This window comes from Nematolebias whitei, chromosome 2 (assembly GCF_014905685.2).
Source record: "Nematolebias whitei isolate Nwh7 chromosome 2, NemWhi1, whole genome shotgun sequence".
Lineage (NCBI taxonomy): Eukaryota > Metazoa > Chordata > Actinopteri > Cyprinodontiformes > Rivulidae > Nematolebias > Nematolebias whitei.
This window is the reverse complement of record NC_056499.1, coordinates 54,101,070-54,127,158: the sequence shown is the minus strand read 5'-3', so window position 1 is coordinate 54,127,158 and position 26,089 is coordinate 54,101,070. Positions and strand designations below refer to the sequence as shown.

At 42.4% G+C, this 26,089-nt stretch overlaps 1 protein-coding gene across 1 annotated transcript in view; it reads left to right on the top strand.

Moving 5' to 3' along the window:
• Positions 1 to 26,089, top strand: part of wdr59 (WD repeat domain 59) — a 168,670-nt gene that overhangs the window by 150 nt on the left and 142,431 nt on the right. Inside the window, exons 2-7 of the mRNA XM_037694860.1 lie at positions 1,340 to 1,389; positions 5,544 to 5,679; positions 8,109 to 8,194; positions 8,275 to 8,355; positions 8,591 to 8,628; positions 11,402 to 11,490. Of these exons, the coding sequence (XP_037550788.1) occupies positions 1,340 to 1,389; positions 5,544 to 5,679; positions 8,109 to 8,194; positions 8,275 to 8,355; positions 8,591 to 8,628; positions 11,402 to 11,490 (480 nt within the window). The remainder of the gene's footprint in view (positions 1 to 1,339; positions 1,390 to 5,543; positions 5,680 to 8,108; positions 8,195 to 8,274; positions 8,356 to 8,590; positions 8,629 to 11,401; positions 11,491 to 26,089) is intronic.

Here is a 26,089-nt window from a genome sequence, read left to right as displayed (position 1 = left end):
TCGAAGCAGAATAACTTCATAATGTCTGACGTCAGAGTAAGGCATCTGGTCTATCACATGCAAGAACTCGTTACATACTGAAACTGAAAACAGGATGCAAGGTGAGAGTATTCTGTATAAACTATCTTCTGTTCACACTTCTTACATGTTGGTTCAAGAATTGTTTCGGATGTTTCGGATGTTGTAGTGGTTGGCAACGGTGGCTGAGCTGCAAGGGCGTCAGAAGCATCCGTAATGTGGGGGGGACACGATGATGTACACGCGCGCGTGCATGTGTGCGCACGTAAAAAAAGGTGTTCACTAGTGAACAAAAAAGCAGCATTTCACCTATATTTCCTTTAATTCCACACATTTAAAGCATGTTTCTCACCAAGTTTGTGTAAATTCAGCTGTGGATTTTAGAGACATTTTAACTTTAATACACTTTAATACAGAGCATCAGATCTGCACTATTTGTGTTTATAGAGAAATAAAAAACATCACCACTGGACTTTTTTTACTTGTGTTCAACACTCATCTAAATGATGTTTCTCATGAAGCTTGAGGACAATAAGGTGTGGGGTTTTAAAGACATTTCAACTTTAATGCACCTGAACACACAGCGTCTCTTACACCTGCAGCGTCACAGTTACTGCTAAGCTCAGATGCTACAGACGTAGCTCCTCTCAAGCATCCTCCTAACATGAATATATGTTTATGATCAACCCCCTGGTCAACCACTGCCCGCACTAAGCTGCTAAACTGGCGAGCGAGTAACACAGGTACCTCCACCTGTGCGCGTTTTCTGCCGAGGCAGGAGGCAGGAAGTGACGGTGGAGAGTTGGAGGTAACCAGGAAAACCTGGAGTGGAGTTTTAGTGGTTTGAGTATTATCCTATTAGTCAAGTGGAATGGATTCGTTCACGAAGAAAGAGAAACTGCGCCGCCTGAACTAATGTTTTATAGTAAAAGTGGGGGGTCCAAATGAAAGTTTTTTTATGAGGGGGGGACTTGTCCCCTTCACATATAATGGTTGCGACGCCTATGCTGAGTGGTTAGAGCAGTCGTCCTCCAATGCGAGAGCTGGGGGTTCGAATCCACCAGCAGCCACATGCTGAAGTGTCCCTGGGCAAGACACTGAAGTTCTCGTTACCTCTGGTGTGTGTCCCATCAGTGTTTGAATGTGATCTAAAGCACTGATTAGTCTCTTTAGAATGATTTGTTCAATTAGATTTGTATGAATGGGTAAGTGAGGCACAGATTGTAGTGTAAAGCGCTTTGAGTATCTTGAAATAAGATGGAAAGGTGCTATATAAGTACAGTCCATTCATGAAAACAAATATTGTGTTCTTATGTTTCAGGCCACTGCCATGTCTGTGGATTGCCTGGGCTCCCATGCTGTACTGTCCTGGTAAGTTCCTGCTTATGGTTGTTTAATACTTCAGTCCACCATTTCAGAAAATCCACCACAGTGCTTTGATTTTTGTTCTCATTCATGTGTCTATATTAGACTGGAACAATATCTTGTGAGACTAAAATGTTACAAGTTTTTTTGTGTTGTCTTGTTGCTGTAAAATGTCTTCACCTCTTTAAATTGTGAGTGTGGCAGCATTTCACAAACATGTCGGGCACTAGGACCACACGGCACATTTCTTAAGCTCTCCCATCTGCAGCTATGTGCTGAAAGGAAGAGTCTTGTCACCTTTATGTAAAACAGATTTATTGGGAGGAAAATACAAACCGGATTCCAAAAAAGTTGGGACACTAAATAAATTGTGAATAAAAACTGAATGCAATGATGTGGAGATGGCAAATGTCAATATTTTATTCGTAATAAAACATAGATGATGGATCAAAAGTTTAATCTGAGTAAATGTAACATTTTAAAGGAAAAATATGTTGATTCAAAATTTCACAGTGTCAACAAATCCCAAAAAAGTTGGGACAAGTAGCAATAAGTGGCTGGAAAAAGGAAATTGAGCATATAACGAACAGCTGGAAGACCAATTAACACTAATTAGTTCAACTGACAACATGATTGGGTATAAAAAGAGCTTCTCAGAGTGTCAGTGTCTCTCAGAAGCCAAGATGGTAAGAGGATCACCAATTCCACCATTGTTGCGCAGAAAGATAGTGCAACAATACCAGAATGGTGTTACCCAGTGTAAAATAGCAAAGACTTTTAAGTTATCATCATCAACCGTGCATAACGTCATCAAAAGATTCAGAGAATCTGGAACAATCGCTGTGCGTAAGGGTCAAGGCCGTAAAACTCTACTGGATGCTCGTGATCTCCGGGCCCTTAAACATCACTGCACCTCAAGCAGGAATGCCACTGTCAAGGAAATAACAGAATGGGCTCAGGAATACTTCCAGAAAGCATTGTCAGTGAACACAGTCCACCGTGCCATCCACCGTTGCCAGCTGAAACTCTACAGTGCAAAGAGGAAGCCATTTCTAAGCAAGCTCCACAAGCTCAGACGTTTGCACTGAGCCAGGGGTCATTTAAAATGGAGTGTGGCAAAATGGAAGACTGTTCTGTGGTCAGATGAGTCACGATTTGAAGTTCTTTATGGAACACTGGGACGCCATGTCATCCGGACCAGAGAGGACAAGGATAGCCCAAGTTGTTATCAACGCTCCGTTCAGAAGCCTGCATCACTGATGGTATGGGGCTGCATGAGTGCTTGTGGCATGGGCAGCTTGCATGTCTGGAAAGGCACCATTAATGCAGAGAACTACAGGTCCTTCTCAAAAAATTAGCATATTGTGATAAAGGTAATTATTTTCCATAATGTAATGATAAAAATGAAACTTTCATATATTTCAGATTCATTGCACACCGACTGAAATATTTCAGGTCTTTAATTGTTTTAATACTGATGATTATGGCATACAGCTCATGAAAACCCGAAATGCCTTCCCAAAAAATTAGCATATTTCATCCCACCAATGAAAGACAAGTGTTTTTGGGTGTCATGAAAGGTGCTTTATAAATAAAATGATTATTATTAAAAAACGCCAACCATCAAATAATCATGTTCAGTTATGCACTCAATACTTGGTCAGGAATCCTTTTGCATGAATGACTGCTTCAATGCGGCGTGGCATGGAGGCAATCAGCCTGTGGCACTGCTGAGGTGTTATGGAGGCCCAGGATGCTTCGATAGCGGCCTTAAGCTCATCCAGAGTGTTGGGTCTTGCGTCTCTCAACTTTCTCTTCACAATATCCTACAGGTTCTCTATGGGGTTCAGGTCAGGAGAGTTGGCAGGACAAATGAGGACAATAATACCATGGTCAGTAAACCATTTACCAGTGGTTTTGGCACTGTGAGCAGGTGCCAAGTCGTGCTGAAAAATTAAATCTTCATCTCCATAAAGCTTTTCAGCAGATGGAAGCATGAAGTGCTCCAAAATCTCCTGATAGCTAGCTGCATTGACCCTGCCCTTGATAAAACACAGTGGACCAACACCAGCAGCTGACATGGCACCCCAGACCATCACTGACTGTGGGTGCTTCACACTGGACTTCTGGCATTTTGGCATTTCCTTCTCCCCAGTCTTCCTCCAGACTCTGGCACCTTGATTTCTGAATGACATGCAAAATTTGCTTTCGTCCGAGAAAAGTACTTTGGACCACTGAGCAACAGTCCAGTGCTGCTTCTCTGTAACCTAGGTCAGGCGCTTCTGCCGCTGTTTCTGGTTCAAAAGTGGCTTGACCTGTGGAATGTGGCATCTGTAGCCCATTTCCTGCACACGCCTGTGCACGGTGGCTCTGGATGTTTCTACTCCAGACTCAGTCCACTGCTTCCGCAGGTCCCCCAAGGTCTGGAATCGGCCCTTCTCCACAATCCTCCTCAGGGTCCGGTCACCTCTTCTCGTTGTGCAGCGTTTTCTGCCACACTTTTCCCTTCCCACAGACTTCCCACTGAGGTGCCTTGATACAGCACTCTGGGAACAGCCTATTCGTTCAGCAATTTCTTTCTGTGTCTTACCCTCTTGCTTGAGGGTGTCAATGATGGCCTTCTGGACAGCAGTCAGGTCGGCAGTCTTACCCATGATTGCGGTTTTGAGTAATGAACAAGGCTGGGAGTTTTTAAAAGCCTCAGGAATCTTTTGCAGGTGTTTAGAATTACGTCGTTGATTCAGATGGTTAGGTTAATAGCTTGTTTAGAGAACCTTTTCATGATATGCTAATTTTTTGGGACAGGCATTTTGGGTTTTCATGAGCTGTATGCCATAATCATCAGTATTAAAACAATTAAAGACCTGAAATATTTCAGTTGGTGTGCAATGAATCTGAAATATATGAAAGTTTCATTTTTATCATTACATTATGGAAAATAATGACCTTTATCACAATATGCTAATTTTTTGAGAAGGACCTGTATGTTCAGGTTCTAGAACAACATATGCTCCCATCTAGACGTCATCTCTTTCAGGGAAGACTCTGCATTTTTCAACACGATAATGCCAGACCACATTCTGCAGCAATCACAACATCATGGCTACGTAGGAGAAGGATCCGGGTACTGAAATGGCCAGCCTGCAGTCCAGATCTTTCACCTATAAAGAACATTTGGCGCATCATAAAGCGGAAGGTGCAACAAAGAAGGCCCAAGACGATTGAACAGTTAGAGGCCTGTATTAGACATGAATGGGAGAACATTCCTATTTCTAAACTTGAGAAACTGGTCTCCTCTGTCCCCAGACGTCTGTTGAGTGTTGTAAGAAGAAGGGGGGATGCCACACAGTGGTAAAAATGGCCTTGTACCAACTTTTTTGGGATTTGTTGACGCCATGAAATTTGGAAACAACAGATTTTTCCCTTAAAATGAAACATTCTCTCAGTTTAAACTTTTGATCTGTGATTTGTGTTCTATTCTGAATAAAATATTAGATGTTGGCACCTCCACATCATTGCAATCATTTTTATTCACAATTTGTTTAGTGTCCCAACTTTTTTGGAATCCGGTTTGTACTCAATCAATCAAACAAAAATGAACCCGACTAAATATTTGATCCCCCATGCTACCTGTTGAATCATCTTTGTTGTCCTCAGTTTGAGCAGCCAATGTCCTAAAAGTAATAATAAAACAAAAGTTTTATTATCATTAGTCTGAAAAGTCTGTCAGAGCCCCTCACAACTACAAATGTCTGCTGGTAGTTTGATCCGTATTGTTTTCTCCCTTAATTTAAATTTTTAGGTAAAAAGATTGTAGCTGTTTGAATTTTCAGAGGGTTTTTGATTATCAGTGGCCAAATGTTTTTTATTGGAAATCAGTTTAAAAAAAAAGAAAGATTTTAAAGAAAGACTTAAAACTTTGTTTTGACAGAAAAATAAAACATTGACAAAATAATTTGGAAAAACATTTACATACTTTTTCAAGAGAATAACTAGAAGATTTACATGGGGGGGGACTGAAAACTTTTTTTTTCATGTTCTCCTCTTGACAGTTGTTTTTATAAAAGATTTTGTTGTAAACACTGAAATATCAAAAGCAAGACTTCAAATATCAGCTGCTGTCTCTCTGTGTTGTTGATGATGATGATGTCATCCTCCAGCCGTCACTTCCTGTACATGGTGAATCTGGAGGCGCCGTCCGAAGCGCCGCGTAAAATCGGACATCACAGTAAGTGGGACTTGGGATCGGTCCAGTGGAACCCCCACAGATCAGAGTCTCATGTTTTCGCTGCCTCGGTGAGTTCTGCTCCTCAAAATGATGAAATGTTTTTTCAATTAGATTCTGTCAGTTTTCCTTTTAATAACTGAAGAAACTGTGACTGATGGGGAGCAAGGCCTCCGCTTCACTCTGAGAAGCTGCTGCAGCATGACGGTGCTCATGTCACTATGAAGATATCTTAGTCTCAAACGAAGCCACACATCATTTTTATGTTCAACAAGATCCACACATTCATTCAGTCACAGATGTGTGAAGCTAAATATATTTTCCTTGTAGATTTTTTTTTCGCACAAGAGTATCCCACCCATTATGGGATGTTAATTTCAGCTGTACTGGCCAGAAAATGAACGTTTTCTTCTTGTAGAAAAACTACCAGAAAAATCTAGTTTCCTGTATTTTTGGTGTGGACTGTACATTTACTTACGCACGCACGCACGCACGCACGCACGCACGCACGCACGCACGCACGCACACACACACACACACACACACACACACACACACACCTCATCTTCCCCCTTGTCAGGGGTTGCCACAGCGAGTTAGAATTTACATCTGAAATAAACTGCTCATAATTGTTAGGTTTTTCTTCCTCTGCAGCAAATAACAGAAATTATATTTTCAGTAGCTTATTCCTCAACAAATCTTTATTTTTTAGTCTGAACTGCTGAAATAACCATCCAAGGATGGGCAAGTTACTCTTCTTGTAGAGAAAACTACAAGGAAAATGTATAGATTTTTCCTGGTAGGTTTTCCACATGAAGGATACCCTTCTCATTTTAAGTTATTTCTACAAAATTTACATTTTTGGAACCCAGTAATGCCAGTATAATCTTATGCGTTTTAATAAATGGGTTCTGAACTACTAGGCCAAGTTAGCAGATTTACTGAATTTTTGGGAAAAGACACATTTCTAAGGCTCAGGCGCCTCATGTACAAAAACTTGTGTGGATTTCCTACTGACACATGGCATATGCTCAAATAAATCCAGATGTATGAAACGGTGCACACACATGAATCCAAACACACTTCCTTAGTAGATCCCAGTCAACGTGGAACTGAGCAGCCATGAGGGAATACCTGACTCCTCCCTGGACATGCCTCCATTTAAATATGTAAATAGTTTTAAATGTGCCCTGCACCTGAGGAATCTCCTGAGAATCAAAAAGGTGGAGGCTCGTGAAAACGTTCTTGAATGTTCCCGCTCTGTGCGTGCTTGTAGTCTGTTCCAGACATGCTGTTCATCAGAATGAATGGACGGTGTTGAACCAGGCCACCTCTCCACTGTGTTGGTTAGCTGCTTCTGTGCGTCTCATATAATTTGTACATGGACTGAATGAAAATGTTTCCTGTTAGCAGAAACGTCTTCATCCTGTGATGGAGCTTTTATAACAATGTGTGTGCCGTTTATAGCTCCGATTACATCAGGAAAACCAGCTGATGCTATAATTCTTTAATGCTGGTCTGTTCAGCTGCATTGTGGGTAATTTGATGTACCTGGTTGATGCATGGATCATTCCATCCTACACAGCTGGCATGGCTTGACTCAGGGAGGACTGGCTCAGTCCTGATCGGTCTGCCAGCTCCCTCTGGAATGACCTTGTTGCTATAGGAACCCCAGTGTGGTCAGCAGCTGCATGTGCACGGGCAGCGCACGGCTCCTCGCTGTGTCGCGCTCCAAGACCGGCCGCAGCTCCAAGCACAGTTCCAGAAGGACTGACCTTGAAGACTAAAACTCAGTCGTCCTCGTGGTCCAGAGAATCCTGTCGGTCTCTAAAGACTCGCTCTCTGTGTGTTCACCAGTTGTTATTTCTTCTGATAAAACTAAAGCCGTTGTTGTTAAAGATGTTTCCTGCTCCACTTTGTGCAGCTTTTATATCCACTCATCTAGTTTCATACAGGTGGATGTATGAACTGTTTAACAGTTTCTCAGTATCACCTCGAAGTGTCTCCAATGGACCAGTAACCATAGAAACGTGCGTACGCCAGCCATGAAGCTGGCCTGGGGCTGCACACATTTCCACGCTCATTTCATTCATCATACATGGAGTTGTGCGTGGAAAAGGACGTACTCTGTTTCTGTGCATACGCACACTTTGTACATGAGACCCCAGATGTCCCACCTTTTCGCCAGCCTTGAACGCAGCATTGTCGTTGTAACTCTGGAGTGGTAAAGACGCGTCACATTCACAAACAAGCTGATCCGTGCGCTCGTGTTGACTGAGCTGTCTGCAGCAGGTGAGTTGTGCACGTGCATTTGTATGCTCTGAATCTTCCTGCTTGTGCAGCCTGAAACGTGTACGTCTGAAGAACTGTTCATGCGTTTGTGGATTTTGTATGCTTTGTGACTTCTTCTGAAATGGACCTGTCTTCATATCAGAAGCTGCTGTTTCATCTGACGTGGCCGGTGTTTGTTCAGATGAGCCTCATGCATGTGTGTTTTCAGGTCAACCAGCGAGTGGATCTGTACTGGTGGAGGGAAGGTTGTGGGGAGGCCCACGCCTCCCTGCAGGGACACACTCGGGTCATCAGGTAACGGCAAACAGCAAGTGAACGCACGAGGCTGCAGGCGGGTGCAGTCTGGACTCACTGTGCTGTGTTGGTGTCCTCAGTGATTTGGACTGGTCCTGGTTTGATCCGGAGCTCCTGGTCACCAGTTCTGTGGACACTTACATCTACATCTGGGACACCAGGTCAGAGAAGACTCACACAAGACCGACAACAATCTGAGAACAAACACTGGAGAAACTTCCATCAGCTCCTGGTGTTTACATAAGATCAGCTGTTTTCAGAACCGTCTCATGGTTCTGTCGACAGCTGATCGGGTCACATAAAGAGTTCTGTCAGCATCTGATTGGTCTTGAGGATGAAATGTGTTTAACTTTGTTCCACTCTAATGTCTCTAATGTTTTTTTTTTTATTCCACAGAGACACTCGGAAACCCACAGTGGCGCTTTCTGCTGTGGGTGAGTGTTGAAAACAGACATTTGCAGGGTTCATGTCAGACTTTGGGTTGCTTGTATTCAAGGAAAGTTCTGGAGTGGAGTTCATGAGCTCCTTCATTCCTTCCTTTACATCTTAACATGTCCAACAAAAAACATATCTGTTCCAGGTTTTTAATGTTTGTCCTAAAAGTCCGCACCCCCGTGATCATTTCTTATTTCAGTTTGTTTGCACCAAATGACTGGAGAGAGCTAAAAAAAGATTAAAACTCTGTGCCCCATTATCACCTTCAGTAATTCTATACAGTCGCTAGATTCTGATCAGTGCACCTGCATTTAATTGAACTTGGCGATCCAATTGTTTTATGTCCAGAAAATTTTGTGATGCATTCTTGTGTGTAACGAGTCAGAGTGTAATCTGTTTTAATCAGAGTCAGAGATTCTTTATTGTCATTCACACCTCATGTGGTACATGTGGTGGAGCGAAATTATGTACACAGAGTCCCAGTTACATCCAACAATAAAATGTAAAAGAAAAACCGTAATAAGATCTAAGATATGAACTAAGAAAAACATCAACTAAAAACACTAAGCACTAATAGCATAAATACATTATGTCGAACATCAGCACAAACATGAGTCTATGTGAGCAGATGAGCATGCATGAATACATCATCATGAAACAGATCAGCAGCAACATGAAACAGATCAGCAGCAACATGAAACAGATCAGCAGCAACATGATGTAATTTTTCACAGTGATTATTCTGGTTAGAGATTCATGAGTCTAACAGCCTCAGGGTAGAAGCTGTTCCTCATTCTAGTGGTTCTACACTTAATGCTCCTCAACCTCCTTCCTGAGGGGAGTGGGGTCAAAAGTGTGTATGTTGGGTGAGTGGGGTCCTTCATGATGCAGGTGGCCCTGTGTTTCGTGATACAAGAGTTTACACATTGGGTGTTTGGATTGTTGTTTTATCGTTCCTGCTTCTTAGCCAGGTTGTCATGGTAACTAAGCTGGTTAAATAAAGGCTGAATAAATACATGATGTGGCTAGTTAAACACAGGCTACTCGGTGAAATCAATACATTTCATTTATGCTGTCATTTAGTGTCAGAAGCTGCCTGAGGCTGTTTGCTCACATTTTAACGCGGTCAGTCCCTCATTTTCTGCTCGTTTATTGCTGCATGACGCGATGACCAGTTATGATTCCTAACTGAACTGACTGTCTGATACCCTCCTCCGTGCACTCTCAGCTCATTAGGACAATAAGTTGTTTTATCACATTTTCCCTGCAGTTTCCAACTTTCCAAAATATACATGTTCAATAATCCAGGAAGATGAATCTAACAAGATTCAGGTCCTCTGGACGGATACTTGGTTGTTGAAACGTTTCGTCTTTTATCCAAAAGATAAAAGAATTTGGATAAAAGACAAAATGTTTCAACAAAGAAGAACCCGTCCTGAGGACCTGACTCAACCTTGTTAGTTTAACAAATATTGTGTTGTGACCGGAGGGACATCATTTCAGAAGTTAATCACATATGTTGGTGGCACAGATCAGGTTTATTTTAGTCAAAAATGTTGTAAACTTTTTGGTTTCAAATCAATCCCATATTAAACGACTTTGTTTTATTTTTGGCTACAGACTTCCACAGTTGTCTAGTGAGAGGGCATTGCCCACGCTCAATCTCAAGCACACTGTTAGAAATCTCGGGGTGGTTTTTGACTCGGATTTTAAGTTTGACAAACAGATCAGTTCAGTTCTGCAGAAAAGTTTTTTCCAACTGCGGCAGGTAGCTAAGCTCAAGCCAGTGTTATCCAGACCCAACCTTGAAACATTAGTCCATGCCTTCATCACAACCCGCCTGGACTATTGTAACTCACTTTATGCTGGGGTCAGTCAGGCGTCCATTTCACGTCTCCAGCTCGTCCAAAATGCAGCTGCTCGGCTTTTAACTGGTACACGTAGGTCTGAGCACATCACACCTGTTCTGTCCTCCCTTCACTGGCTTCCTGTGCGATCCAGAATCGACTTCAAGATTCTCCTCCTGACATATAAGTGCCTAAATGGCCTCGCACCCCTCTACCTCTCCGAGCTCCTGGAACCATATGTTCCGTCTCGGGCCCTGAGATCATCGGACCAGCTTCTTTTGGTCGTTCCAAAATCACGCCTGAAGCTCCGAGGGGATCGAGCTTTTTCAGTCAGAGGTCCCAACCTGTGGAACAACCTGCCCCTCAACATCAGGCAGGCCTCCTCCCTCCTGATGTTCAAATCCCTCCTTAAAACGCACCTGTTTGCTCTGGCGTTTAATACTGTGTGAGTTAGTTTATTTTGTTCTGTGTACCTCATTTTAAATTCTGTTGTTTTATGATTGACATTTATTTTTACTGCTTGTTTTTCCTTAGTGTGATCATTAGTGTGTGTTATTGCTCCAGTAATTTTAATTCTGTATGATGTTTTTGTTTTGCTGCCTATGTTTTGCTACATTTCTGTTAAGCACTTTGATAACAGTTTATCTGTTTTAAATTGTGCTCTACAAATAAAGATGACTTGACTTGACTTGACGCTGCACATTCTCCCCCCCACAAAATGCCTTCGTATATATATTTTACCAACCATTGGTTGTTGAACTACAGCTGGATAATCAAAACCAGTTTAGCCAACTCTAACTTGAAAACCTTCTCACTGGTCTCACAGGATCACCTTTGTTAGGTTATTTGAAAAATGATTTTTAGTTTAAAATGAAAATCAGTTCAGACTTGAGTCATCACATCTGTTTGTGTGACGGTGTTGCAGCCGGAGCATCTCAGGTGAAGTGGAACAAGAAGAACCGACACCTGCTGGCATCCAGCCATGATGGAGACATTCGGGTCTGGGACAAAAGAGTGAGTGACAGAACAAATCAAAACTCTTATTATTGTCATGTTCAGGATGTATTGCACTCACATGGTTACTCTGATAAATACATCTTATCTGCTCATCTGTTCTGAGACCTGGACCTGTTTCCAGACCTGGTTTCTGAGAGAAAAACATCCGAAACTGTCTTTTCCGTCTGACTCCCAGACTTTAGCAGCTCTCTAGCCCCATTAGAGAAACAGGTTATCACTAATCTGGGAGTGAAAATGGACCCGTCCATGAAACTAAACAGTTACTTCAACATGATTGTTAATCCTGTTTTGTTTAGTTTTTTCAGTTGAAGTGACTGTCTAACTTGAAGCCCATACTGTCCAAAAGTACCCTTGACATAATAATACATGCTTTTATAACATCCAGGCTTGATTGCTGCAATACTCTTCTTTTTAGAATCAGTCAGACATCTATTGCACGTTTACAACTGGTTCAAAATACTGCAGCCCGATAATATGATATGTCTGCTTAGAGGTTGTAAAAATGTCCATTTATTGTCTGTGTAACAACTTTAGAAAATATGCTTTTATTTTGAAATATGTTTGAAATTTCACCAAATCTTGATTAACACTGAATAACCCTCATTTTGGTTATGTTTTAAGAGTTTTCTACAATGTATTATGTTAAAAACTGAAATCTGTACTGTCACTTTAAGAGCGCTTTGTTATGACGTCAGTACTGTGCGTCTGCAGTGTTGCCAGGTGTACGATAATTATCGTATTTGTACGACAATTTTGCCCTCTGTACGATCAATAATCCCAAAAAAGGCCAAATATACGATAATTTGACCATTCCGTGAATGTGTGGTGGTAATTGGTTGTCATCAGCATAGATATAAACACTAGATCCCGCATTGGCTGCTGCAGTGCAGGAATTTCTGACGCCATCTTGGAGCGGTCGTCCTTATTTGGTTAAAGCAAAAGATGTTTCAGCACTTCACAGCTTATTTCTGTTCTAATTGACTGATTGTTGACGTCAGGTCTCGGGGGTATAACTTTTCACAAGTAAGATGAACACATTATTGTTAGTATTTTGTGAATTGAATATTACTGTACTGTTTTTCTGTCCACCAGCTGATGTTATGTTCAGTGTAACACAATGAAGCAATGAAGCTGACTGAGATCTGATGACAGGAATATTTTGCTAACAAGCATACTCACAATGTCAGTAGTTTTGGTTCATTATCAACAGATATGCATCAGAATTGGAGTTTTGTTTAAGTTCTAGGATATAAAATATAAAACTAGAGAGAATATAGGAAATAAAAAATAAGATTGACCTCCTTTGTACAAAGTTTTTGTGTAGACACAAATCTCCTGTTTTCATTTTGAAGGTTTTCCAAAGAACAAGATGTAAGAAAGAGGTGGAAGTATCTTTGAGTAGTCCAAAAAAGTTCAATCTGGTCCTCTGGACATTCAAAAAAACAAAACAAACAAAAAAAAACAAAGCAAAAAAAGTAGAAACGTTTTGTCTCATCCGAAAGACTTCCTCAGTCTGAGGTGCTGTATTCAGCTGTTTTGCTTTCCCAAGTGAGGTAGACACAGGACACGTGCCATGCCCTCACTGCAGCCTCTCCTCCAACGGGTATCAAAACTAATCCTATGGCTCAGGTGTTACCTGCAGCCGTTTCCTAAGACAGTTTTAGTCTAAGCATGTATTGAGATGATTCACCCAGACTTTTAACTACCTACAATCCTTGCACCACACCCAAAGTCTCACCTCGTGCCTCGCCCGACCTAGCAGCAGGAGTGGGGTCGTTTGGCAGACGAGGAAGCGCAAGTTAACGGTAGCTTATCTCCTGATTTAGCGTTGCAATTGTTATCCGATCTGGCTTTGTTTAGAATCTAGGTATAAGATTCTTGGATGTTGTTTTATAATCAAAGCTACGTAACCTTTTAAAACCTCCCATGATTCTGTTGTTACACTGAACCAAGTTTTTCCACTTCCATGAACAAAGTGGTGTTGAAATAAGAATCAAGAATTTTACGTTTTGCTTTGCTTTAATCAATAATTTTGCAGGGGTAACAGCAGTATGCTGGGGGTTGGAGGATGATTGTAGGTTTGCTCCTGTTTTATGAAATTATCTTAAACAAAGTACAGGTTCGGGGAATGATCGGAGCAATGAAAAAACACTCACAGGCTGTTTCTGCTAGAATAATAGTGTAATTTATTAGACCGCCACAGATAACAGCCAAGCGAAGCACAAGTACATTCAGTACAAATCAAACATTGATGTAAAGCCCCTCACCGTGACATCGACTGGGGAGCCCTCAGTCCAAGTGGAAAGGTAACATCAATTGGCTGGGCATCGGATCAAGATCACCAGCAGACTCCAACTCTTATTCTGAGTGTTATAGTTTTTATACACCCCCCCCCCCCCCCAGGCTGGAGCAAAACATGTTTACCAGCTACCAAGACAGCTGTGCTGCAGAGCCACAACTCCCAAAAAACATGCTTTGCAAGACCAAGGCCGTTGTGTGTGACCCTGATGAAGAAAAACACGTTTACAGGGAACTCTGGGCGCTATAGCTACAAGACGGGCCAAATCTTCTAGCTAGAACACTCCCAGAGGTTTAACACTGCATTCCTTAGAGTACGTCACTTCCCCAGCACAAGGCCTAGTTTGTTACAGCTTAAATCATATAAGTTGAGTATAAATTGACATAAGTTGAGTATAAATTGACATAAAAGCATAAAAATAATCATTATTATATCATCTCCGTTCAGCCCCAGATATTTTCCTTCTGGCAGGCTGTGCTCTGTGAGTTCTACGGTCGTCCTGACTCACTCAAGTGCCGCAAAACCTCCACAATTTGCCCACACTCTCTACCCGCCCCAATACGTTATCTCTCACCACAATAACAAACCTTTCACAACTCCAAGCAATCAAATTTAAGATATAATGGATCTTTCTGTCTGCCAATTTGTAGACTACCGCTATAATTTGGAATACATTTTTATTAAGGACAATATAGGTCCTCCATTGCTCGTCTACAACTGGTCCAAAATGCTGCAGCCCGATTTTTAACTGGTACAGGCTATAGAGAGCACATCACGCCAGTTTTGGCCTCCCTGCACTGGCTACCCATTCACCTTGGGATCCAATTCAAAATTCTCATGTATGTTTTTAAATCACTATCTCACTGATCTTCTGCAGCCATATGTCCCACCGCGCTCTCTGAGGTCAGCAGACCAGATGCTTCTCTCAGTCCCAGAAACCTGTCGTAAGCTCAGAGGTGACAGGGCTTTCTCTGTTGCAGGTCCACGACTGTGGAATGAGTTGCCACTGAGTGTCCGGCAGGCTCCCACACTCTCAGTCTTTAAGTCTCGCTTGAAGACCCACTTCTATTCTCTTGCCTTTAACACGGTGTGATTTGTTTTGGTCCGGTCTGTACTCTACACTGTTGGCCATTTTAATTAGCTTCTGCTGCTATTTGTATCTGTATTTTTATTTTATGTTTTCCTGTCCGCTGTGCATGTTTGTTTTCTTTTGTACAGCACTTTGGTTGGCCTTGTTGCTGTTTTAAGTGCTCTATAAATAAATTGGTATGGTATGGTAATATTGGTGAAACGTCTCCTTACCATCGCCTTATCTGTGGAATTCCTCGAAATTCCGGCTCAGTAAGAAGCAAATTTCCCCATTCACACTTGAATGTGGGCCGTTTCTGGTCCTGCAGCTGGTCTGAATTTGAAGAAAAGGGTTCAAGCATATAATCCGGGCTGAAGGAAGAAAAATGACTCCAAACGAAGCCTAATCCATTGGATTTGCCCCCGTTCTTCTTCAGCTGGGACCGTCCAAAAACTTGTCCTATAATCCACACGCGTCCGTGGTCCAAACAGTCCTGTTTGTTACATCCACACGAGTCAGTGGTCCCGACAGCCCCGGTTTCACAGAATCATCTGTATTTATAGGGTGAGGTCTTGACTGACACTTCCAAAAACATCATGCCACCTGCTTAATCCAACCTTCTTTGGGCCGGACCTAGTTCAGGGTTCTATGCATATCTATGGGAATTTGCCATGTCATTCCTTATACATATTAAAATCTGGGTGTAACTCTTTTCTGTCCGGTTCTGTCCGGACATGTCTGAGTCACCATGACTTGTTTTTCTCACTTGTTTTCCTTATAAGGAGTTGTTTTTTTGCTTGAAGCTGTTTTTAAGGTTTGCCATTGTACAACACTTTTTGAGTAACTCTTTTTGTACAACAACTAAACATTATTTCTGATAAAACAGTTCACTTCCTAAATTTTCAACATCATGAACAACTTAAAACAGAATATATTTTAAAATCCCAAAGATTATAGTATCACTTGATTATTTTTACTTGATTCGTTTGTAAATCATCCATTCATTCTTATTTATCTGAAAACTGACATTCATTAGGAAAAAGTCTAGTTCTTCCTCCTTCACTCTCCTGCTGCCTGTTTTCGTGTGTCTCTAAGTGTAACTGCATGTGTGCGTGTGCATCTGTGTAATGTGAGAGTGTGTGCTTGCATCTTTGTGTGTGTGTGCTCCCAGCATCTGTTTTCAATCAGCTTAGCAGGCCCGGACAAGTACACAAGCCCGACTCATGCCTGCTTCTGAGGAACAGACTGTTTCCACCAAGTGACTTTTATTGACACCCCCTCCGTGGAATCAGACTGTTCCCTCGACCCACACTAAGCTCCAAGCCAGTCTTTATCTTAATCAGCTGTATCCACACTTAAGACGTCTTCTTCGTAATCTAGATCAACCAGATCCTCGTGATATGGTGCTGGGTCTTCAGTGTCACTGGGCCCCAGGCTTCGGGCCTCCTCGTCAGCGGTGTCCCAATAATCCACTATCGTCAGTTCGCCAGAGTCGACCTCCCGTGAGTCGTCCAGTTGAGATACCAGATCACTGGGGTGACGTGCATCCTGAAGCGACGGTGGGGCTGTACCGGTGACAGGCTGAGAGGGTGGTGCCTACACACTCATGGGAGATCCCACAGGAGTGATGGGTTCATAGATGGGCCGCACTTCGTTCGAATAGACCCATGCATACACTTCCGGCACTTGTGGTCATTCTTGCGTCGATTCTCGAGGGGCCGTTACTGACCTATCAGGATGAGTTGGGTCTAGATAGGTTCCATCTGGGGTTATCAGGCTTGGTGGGTTGGATTCTTCAGGACTGGTAGGATCATAAGAAGCAGTGCTTGTAGAGTTGGTTGGACTAAGTGGACCAACTTCAGTGCTCACGAAATGATCAAGGTAGGTTTCCAATTGATACATCTTTGGGCATTCCAGAGAAAGGAGGGGTGGTTCAGGAGAAGCTGCCCTCACATCCATCGGCTCGTTCTCAGGCTGAGCCCTTGCAGGTGGTGGGTCAGGTGAAGTAACAGCTGGCATCTGATGCTGGGTCGTTACTATCAGGGTTGGTGCCAGATGGATGTTAGGTGGGTTTGCATTCTGATCTTGAATTGCTGTCACTGCGGGAGTCGGAACCAGTGGTGGAGTGGCTCTCAGGTCTGCCCCTAAGGAGGCCGGCAATGTCGGGGGCAGGGGTTCTGATGATCCTTGCGTAATCCCAAAGGATGGGCCATGGACCAAGGGTAGCCCCGTGTACAGATGGATTGCCACAAACCTGGTTGCATTGTGGAGGTGCTCCCACAACTTGGCTACCACTGGGTAGTATGAGGCTCATGGTGGGATAGCTCCCCTTGGCCGATAGGGCACCGAGTTCAGAGCCAAGGTCCAGATGACTTTGCAGGTACATTCTGTTTCCATGCGCACTGCTGCTGATACTTGCGGCAGACTATGGAGCTCATCTGAGACAAGAATTCCATCCACCGCAGTTCTTGCCACCAAGCCAGAATGACAGCGCTGGCACCACCAGGATGAACCAACAGCCCAGAGATACTTTGTTTCTGTTAATCCTTTGTGACAAAAACAGCAGGTTACTTCATGCTCCTTTAACGACAAAAGGGGGTAAAGCAAGATCTAACACTACAATATAACTACTATAATATATTCCATTTTATTTTCTTTTTCTTTTTTATTATTTTTATTATTATATTATTATTTATTTATTTATTTATTTTTCCCCGGGTTCCATCGCTTTTTGGAGGCCCTCAACCGTTACTGGGCCTATACAGGCCGTCAGCCGACATCAAGGACCTCATCGAGCAATGTGGCCCGGAGTTAAACAAACATTAGATTAATGATTAACAATAGCATTAGCAGGGGGGAGTTTAAGCATTGTTTGTTATAATGATTAAGTTTTGTATCTTCGGTGGATCAGGGGTTCAATCCATGGAGATTCCGTGGCCTCCACTCCCCTCTGGTGCAGCAGGAATAAGTTCAGGTCTGGTTTTGAAGATGGCAGCATAAGTCATCATCCAAACTATGATCGGTACTGTAGTACAGAGGCCAGTCCAGTATAGCACAGAACAGACTCCCCAGGCCAGGCCCCATCCGATTAAGATAGCTATCTTCATGGTCCAACGGTGTCTATTTTGGGGTCTCAAGGACAGGATTTGGTTTAGCAGGTGTGCTAACACAGTGATGGCCATGACGCCTTCCTTCACTACCGTTACGACTCTTCCAGCTGTGTTCCCACAGTTTGTGATGGGTATAGGTAAGGGGGTGAGTGTGGCCACAAACTCAAGGGTCACCACGATGGAGTCTACTAGTAGCCAAGATGAGATCTCTGCTATTTGTCGGAGTGAGAGCTTGACTCTTCCCAGTAAGTAGGTGACAAATAAGTGTGGCATAATTTCAGCTCTTTTCAGTATTACATGGGTCACGATTATCTTGGCATAGGCCCGGAAGACCATAGGGAATCGCATTAATCGCCCTCTTCCCCATTCACCCATGTGGCAGTAGCACATCCATGCAATCGTTATTAAAAAATATTCTACCGTGCTGCCCTTTAAAGTAGGACGGACACCGTGGCCAAGAGATCTGAGTGGGTATCGTGGTACTATCTGATTCTTCATAGAAGGTACTCACATCTGTCGGAGTGCTAGTTGTCTGGCAGTCCATGATGATTTTTGAGTTTGAGGATCTCTAGAGTTATGCTCTCTGCTGCTCCGGGGCGGATGTGAGACCGTTTCCTTGATGTCTCAATTTTGAGCGAAGCCAGCGCCCTGTTCTGGTGGGAGTGGCTTGTAGTTCCTCCCACATGGGCGGCACATGGCCTTGAGGCCTTCATGTAGGAGCACACGTCCTAATAAGGCAACAGCTATCACACCAACTAAGCTTGCCAAATAAGGCCAGATTTGAAGGAAAAGATCAACTATCCATCTCTCGACTGTTCTTCCGCCTTCCTTGATCACTTTTCCTACACCATGTATTACTTCCGTGACTTTACGGCCTACTGTGTAACTAACAGTTTCATACCAGGTACAGTTATGTTCTTCCTCTCCCTTGCCACATTTTTTCCAGCTTTCTTCTGGATACTGACATGTGAGATTAGAATAGATTTTGTTTGGACCTACCCATTCGTAGCCATACAACTCATCGCCAAAACATAGGCGTCGTCTCAGTGCATGTCCTTTGGCCAGAACAATCATAGAATCAGAGACGAAGGGGACAATCACTCCCTGAATATTCTTTCTAGTTTTTAGCTGGTGCCTTAATATTACGTTAGTGCAACTTGTACCATCGGGTACAGATCTTCTCCATTTTCCGTCACTATACTTCTTCCACACTCAGCTGCTTGAGTTGTGAATTCTTCCTTATAATGACTTCGACAGTAAGTTTCCCATCCAGGTAACTCATAACAGGGCCTGCAGGCTAAGCTAACTACACACACATCTTGTTACACTTGTTACACATTACACTTCATATTCCATGGTCTTGGGCTGACATGCCTGTCGGGGCGATATAAAGCATTTGACCATATGTCCTGTTCTTTGGAGTAAACTGTAGCTAAGAATTGATACCTAATCCAATAGTTGGAAGAGTGTTTCAAGCAGGGAGCTACCCATTCTCTTATTTCTTCCTGCGGAAATCCCCACCAGGTACGTGAGTCATCTCTATTATGTTACTCATGCCAGGCTTGGAGCAATGTTTTAACAGTTTTCTCTTTCTTTAGTTCTATACAGTCGTAGCGCCAGGTGGACATGACTGCTACCTCTGTTTCCCACAGTCTGCATCTAGGTGACGCCCCGCTACTCTCCCACACCGAGTTATTAAGGCTAAGGAAAATTTGTTCGTCTACACATTCGTCAATTTTATTAAAATCGCTTTTTGGTACACTAAGTAGCTCGTTTGGTTTGGACAGCCTCTGCACATACATGTCTGAGTAATATGGTCCCATCAGGCCTATGTAAGTCCTGGTATACCCCTCCACAAAGTCACCTTCGAACTGGGGCAAACCAGGGACCACCCATACCCATGGTAGTGTCATATTTAACCAATCTTCGTGCCAGGCATTAACGGGCTGAAATATAGCTGCCTAACTCCAGTAATAATATTGTTGATTTGCGACTGGGGTTATTTGTAAATAATTTTGAGATTTGCACTCACCATACCGATTCCAATAGCAGATTGGGAGCTTCTTTAATTTGTATTCCTGTAGTGAACCTGATCTGAACCTGATCTGACCTCAAATCTTGATCAGATGAACAGAGACTGTTATTTCATTGATCTGCATCCAGAAATACAGTTTGAGCCATCTGGTGACTTTTTTTCTTGAATTAATCAAGCAGAAAAGACAATTCTCTATAATCATTACTGTTTTATAAATGTTTGATAATCAAATTGTGTTAGTTCACTCAATGTTTACAGGTTGAAAAGAACTACTCATTTTTATTTTACATAAACAGTAAGTAATGATTTTTATTCCTCATTCAAAGAAGAAATCAGGTTAATATGCATTTCTTGATTTTTCTGTCTGCAATGTAAGTATGTTAAAAGTCAGGTTTCGGTCAACTAAAATGTTTACCGAGAAAAATGTCATGTTTAAACTTTTTCAGAAGATAATAAGAGTGAGACTCCACGAAGTCTGAAGTCCTACAATAATCTTTCTGTTTGTCACTAAAACAATCCTTGACTTTTAATAACATCTTACATCACAAACCACACCTCTATTCCTGGTCCATCGACCAATCAGAAAGCTCTCAAATGACCCGGAAGTCGACCCATTTAAAATGTGGCAACTTCCCAGTTCATGCAGAGAGTTGCAAGAGGCTGAGACGCTGAGTTGCTGGAGTTTGTTGGTTGCTGTGTTGCTGCACTCAGAAATGAGTTCAACTAGAGAGTGCACAGAGTGATGGAGTTAGAGTTCTTGGATGCCAACGCGTTCAGGATGATCCAGAGACGTTTTGGGATTATAACTTCTGTTTGAACAACCTCGTACGACTCTCTAAGGGTTTGGCAGTTCTCACGGAGACGCTGAAAGAGTCAGAAAGGAACCTACGCCGACGCTGATTTCATCGTCAACCAGGTAGAAGGTTCTATTTTCGACTAAGTGTACCGGAGGCCAGCTGAGATCTGATGGAGCGTGCACGTTTTCTGGTCAAACAGATTAATTCCCTCACAAATCCCTCTGTAAGATAAATCTCCATTTCCATCTTAAACTCTGCTTTCTCTTAAAATCAGTACAGATATTTTAGAAATATCTGAAGCAAAGTCCTCAATCACCGCCGTGTGATTGAAGCCCATTTTCTGTGAAACTTGTCTGTTATTATTTTCATATTTTGCCAAATTAATGTAAATGTTTGATGTTAAACTTTGATTCTGAAAATAAATGACCGCATTCATTTGATGGGTCAAACATAAATAACGTCTCTCGTTACATTTCTGTTAAAATTCAATGCACGACATTTACACAGTCAGAAAGATGAGGAACTCGTGAAAAGTATGCATATATATTTCCCTATATATGTCATACTACAGTTGGTGGCCCGTAACGTGCTCATAAATGACTGTGAATTCGTGTAAAGATTGATTTTTTACATGTTGGCATACAAGAAAAGTAACAGTTTATCAGCTGTGAAGAAACGCAGCTCATGCTGCACCGCTGAAGCGAAACGCTGCATGTTTTTAAGCGTGTTGGTCTGTGGAGCTCAGGAAGCTCACAGGAAGCTGAAATAGTGTCATATGTCTTTGTGAAAGCTGAATTTGTACGCCTGTTATCGTAACTAAAAAGGTTTTGAGCTGGGTGAAAACGCTCTATTCTGTTTAAAGACGGTCCAGATGCGGTTCTGGCCGGCTCGGTTCTGGGAAAAGTTCGAGTTGTTTTAAACGGTTTAAAAGACGTTGTGCCACGGAGTAGCAGACTCCGCAAAGCTCAGAGTTGATTCGTTACAATTTTTAACAGAAAAAGTGCATTTTGACAGTTTAAAAGACGAAAAGTTGACGAATTTTAGTTCACGTGAATCTAGCATGCTGGTTGCTTTAACGTTTCCTGATTGGTTGGATATTGCTGTTGTGGAGCGCTCTGATTTGCTGAGAAGGTTGGCTGACGTGGCTACGTCATCTCCTCTCAACCCTGCGCTGCTCTGTCATTGGTGATTTCAGTCACGTGACCCGGAAATGAAAACTCGTTTTCATAGGGAAATAAAATCTGCTTTTTAAAGCTGAAAAGCGCTTTAAAAGTGTATTTTGATACGCTGGTTAAGTTCTTCGAAGCATACTCGCTGAAATTTTGCCACGTTAGAGTTTAAAATCCGTCATTAAATGATGTTTTTTGAACAACGCTAGCGATGCTAATTTTAAGCTAACAGCTAACGACCGGAGCCTTCACTACGCTTAAAATCACTAAATAAAGCTGCCATATTGTCCAGAAAACTCATATTCATGCATAAAAGTCGTGCTTGTTGAAACTACGCCACGTTTACGCTTAAATTCGTTCAGAAATGTTGATTTGGACCGAGTTTAGCCGAAGCTAACTTTAAGCTAAGCGGCTAACAACAGGATGTCAACCGAACGTCACAGGAAGTCGTCATAGACTCCTGCTGGTAGAAAGCTAAACGCTTCCCCCTCCTGGAGAAACTTTAAATCACAGTTTCACTTCAGTTTTAGGTTTAAAGAGTGAAATTAAACGTTTTTATTTTTCTGTAAGGCATTATTGAGTTAACAAACTTCCTCAAAGCTGAATAAACACTGTTATCTTGTATTTTAAAAGTTATAAAGGTATTTATGCAAAGAGCATTTACCAAAGAGACTTTATTCACTGGTAATCCCTTAAAAGGTACAAAATAAAGTTAGGAACTTTTTTAAAAAATAGAAACGGTTCAAATATTCACAGAGTTGAATAGTTTACTCATTTTGCTTGAAAGATAATACACGTTTAATTGCAAAATCACTAAATAAGAGTAAACTTATCAGGAAAAGAAACTTTTCTGTTTAAGTTGCCACCTAAAAATAAATCTTCCTATTTAATTTTAAATAGAAGCCACTGACAGGAGGACAACAGGAATAACAGTTTTTCTGAGGAAGGACTGATTAATCCTGATACATCATCAACTTTTCTTTTTCTTTTCACAACTTAGTTATATGAGTAACTGTTAAAATAGCAAATTTCTGGAACAGAACGGTTTAAAAAACGCTTTAAACTGATTTGCTGTGAGAATTTTAGAAAAATTGCAGGTTTATAAAAAATTCAGTGCTTTAGAGTAAAATACACTAAAAACAGCTTGGTAACTGATATCTGTTGAAAAATAAGCAAATACAAGTAACACTGCCGAGAGCATTTACTTAAATATTCATGAATTGGGGTAAAACCTGAGAAAGGTACCCACATTTGAATAAGTTGACTTATAACAGTACTTCTGTGTAAACCCAAAAAGCTAAAATAGTGTGAAAACTCATTGACTTGAATACAAATATTTACCTGTAAAATATCTGAAGCTTGCAACTGTTTAAACAGATAAATTGCTACACAGTGAAAACATGACAGGTGTGTTAGAAAAAGACTTTGACCCAAAAGGGATGGCGGACTGCTTGGAGAACGCATTAGCGCTTCTGACAGCGTCCTTACATCCATATATGAATCAGACAGAGCGCATGAACCCAAAAGAGTTATTGGACAATCTGAAGGAGGTTGCAGAAAGTGTGACCTCTACAGAAATCACAAAGTCAAGTTATGAAAAGCTGGCTAAAATTGCAATTTTGCTGAAAGAATCATTCTATAAGGCTGTTGAGAAAGCTGATAACCTCAAACAAAGGTTAGACAGTGAAATAGTGTTTGCTCAGAAAATTGAAGAATACGTCCTTCAATTTAAAAGTGATCACGAGGCCCGCATAAGAAAATATCATGAACAGATGTCTCAATTACAGCAAAATACAAGTGCAGAAATTGATTTGCTGAACAGCAAACTACAAGTACTTGAGGCATCACTATCGGAAGCCAGGGATAAAGACCGTGCGTACCAATCCGTGTGTTCAGATAACGATGTGCTACAAAAACAGTTGCAGATCGCATTAAAGGAGCTGGACGATTGCAAGGCAGACAAGGCGGGGATACTCCGACAATGGCTGAATTTACAAAGTAAATATCAGACATCACAGGAGCACCTGACATCTTGTGAGGAGAAATTAGCTACAGCTACAAACCAGATTTCTGATATGGGGCGGGCTGGTCTGAGACTCGGAGACGAACTGTATCAGGGTCCGGGTCAGCCACAACCTCCCCAGACAGATGCTGTTGCACCTCTTCCTCCTGACACCACGCCGTTACCCCCACCCCCATTATGGGCGGTAGGGACAGAACTGCACCAATATGTACCTCTTCCTCCTGACACCATGCCCCCACCCCCACCACCATCACGGGTGGTAGGGACAGACCTGCACCGATATGTACCTCTTCCTCCTTATCAGCCACCCCCACCCCCATTATGGGCGGTAGGGGCAGGCCTTGACCAATCTGCACCAATCACGCATGTGAGACCATTGATATCTTCTCCATCAATGGATGACTTGCAAAAAATCTCAAAATATGTACAACGCTTCGTTCCTGGACCGATGGGATCATCTGGAACAAAAGCGTACCTCAGAGATCTGGATTTCAGATTGAGATCTTATCCTAATGCTACGGTAGAAGATAAAATCAGTCTGATACGACTCACTTCGGACAGAGAGGTGTTTACCTTCATCGAGCGTCTACCAGATGCAACGAGAAGGGATTACAAACTTCTGTGTGAAGCTCTGATCAAAGAGTACGACTCCTGCACAGGACCAGCTGGATACCCAGCCGCAGAAAAGGTCACGCAGGGTAAAGCTGAACATCCAAAAGTTTATTACAAAAGAATCTTCCAAGCTTATTTTGGTAACAGAAATGATACCGGAATGGAGGAAGAAGAAGGTTTTAAGTTTGTTTTCAGCAAAAATCTCCATACTGATTTTAAACAACCAGTACAAATGATGGCAAATTTCAGAGAAAAATCCATCAGTGAGATTAAGCAGTGTGCTGTGAATGTGTTTGAAGCAAGTTCTCATGCTAAGACGCCCTTTGAAGTGTTTCCAAGTGTAAAGGTTAAACCCCACTCTCTTGAACTAGAAGGACGACGTGCTTCGCCGCCTCCTCCTAAGAAAGAGAGAAAACAGTCTGTTCAAAATAACAAACCACGTAATGAAGGTGCACGTTGGGACAAAAATGCTCCTCTTTCAGAGGATGAACGTGATTATCGAAAAAGGGGTGAGCGTAGGACGCAACGATATGTCAAACCATATCATCAGGGGCAGTACGTAAAGGAACCCCCGAAAGACGTACCTGACCGTCCCCCACCTCGGACGAAACTAACCGAGGCGAAAAAATCACAAAAGTTCCAGAAACAAGGCCCTACACCTCTGAACTCGGAAGAGACAGAGAAAATACGCAGGTTGTTAGAAACTTTGAAACACACTGACACGGGAACCCATCCAGGAGCACTATGCAGTAATGTAATTCCCATTACATCTGAGGGCGCGAATGACAACAGAACAGATGTCGGTGGAACACACCAAGACATAACTGTTGTTGCCTCAAACAACCCCTCATCAGAAGAAGGGGGGGTAAACACACACACAAACGATGACGAGTCATCGCAGGCTGAACACTCAGAAACAGCTTCTGCTGTGCTGACGGTTCAGACAAACCAAGATTACACAGATAAGGCTGAACGCGTGAAGAAGCGTCAGAAAAAAACCAAAAGGTTTCTGTGTAACTTTATCAGAAAGGGGGTCGCCAAAAAGGCGTACCTGTCAGTAACTCTCGAAGGTGTCCTCACACACGAAGCACTCTTGGACGGTGGGGCAGACATAACAATTATGTCAGCTAAACTGTTCGAGGAGCTGAGGACGGCCGCTGCCAGTGTTAACAGGATAATACCTCTTTCTGAATGTGCTATAGAAATGCAGGGTCTCTCAGAAATGAAAACAACCCTGACAGCTATAGCAATGGTTCACATGCAGATTGGCAATATGACACTGTACCACCCGGTACACGTGACCCATGTTGACTCATTCCCATTTTTGGTTGGCCAGGATTTTATAAATCGCTTTAACGCGATTATAGATTATGGTGATCAAATAATGTGGACAAAAGTGAGCAAACCACTGCCAATAGACACGCCTCCGGAGTGCGACACAGACTGCCCAACAGCAGGTACCGCGGAAGGCACAAAGGACTC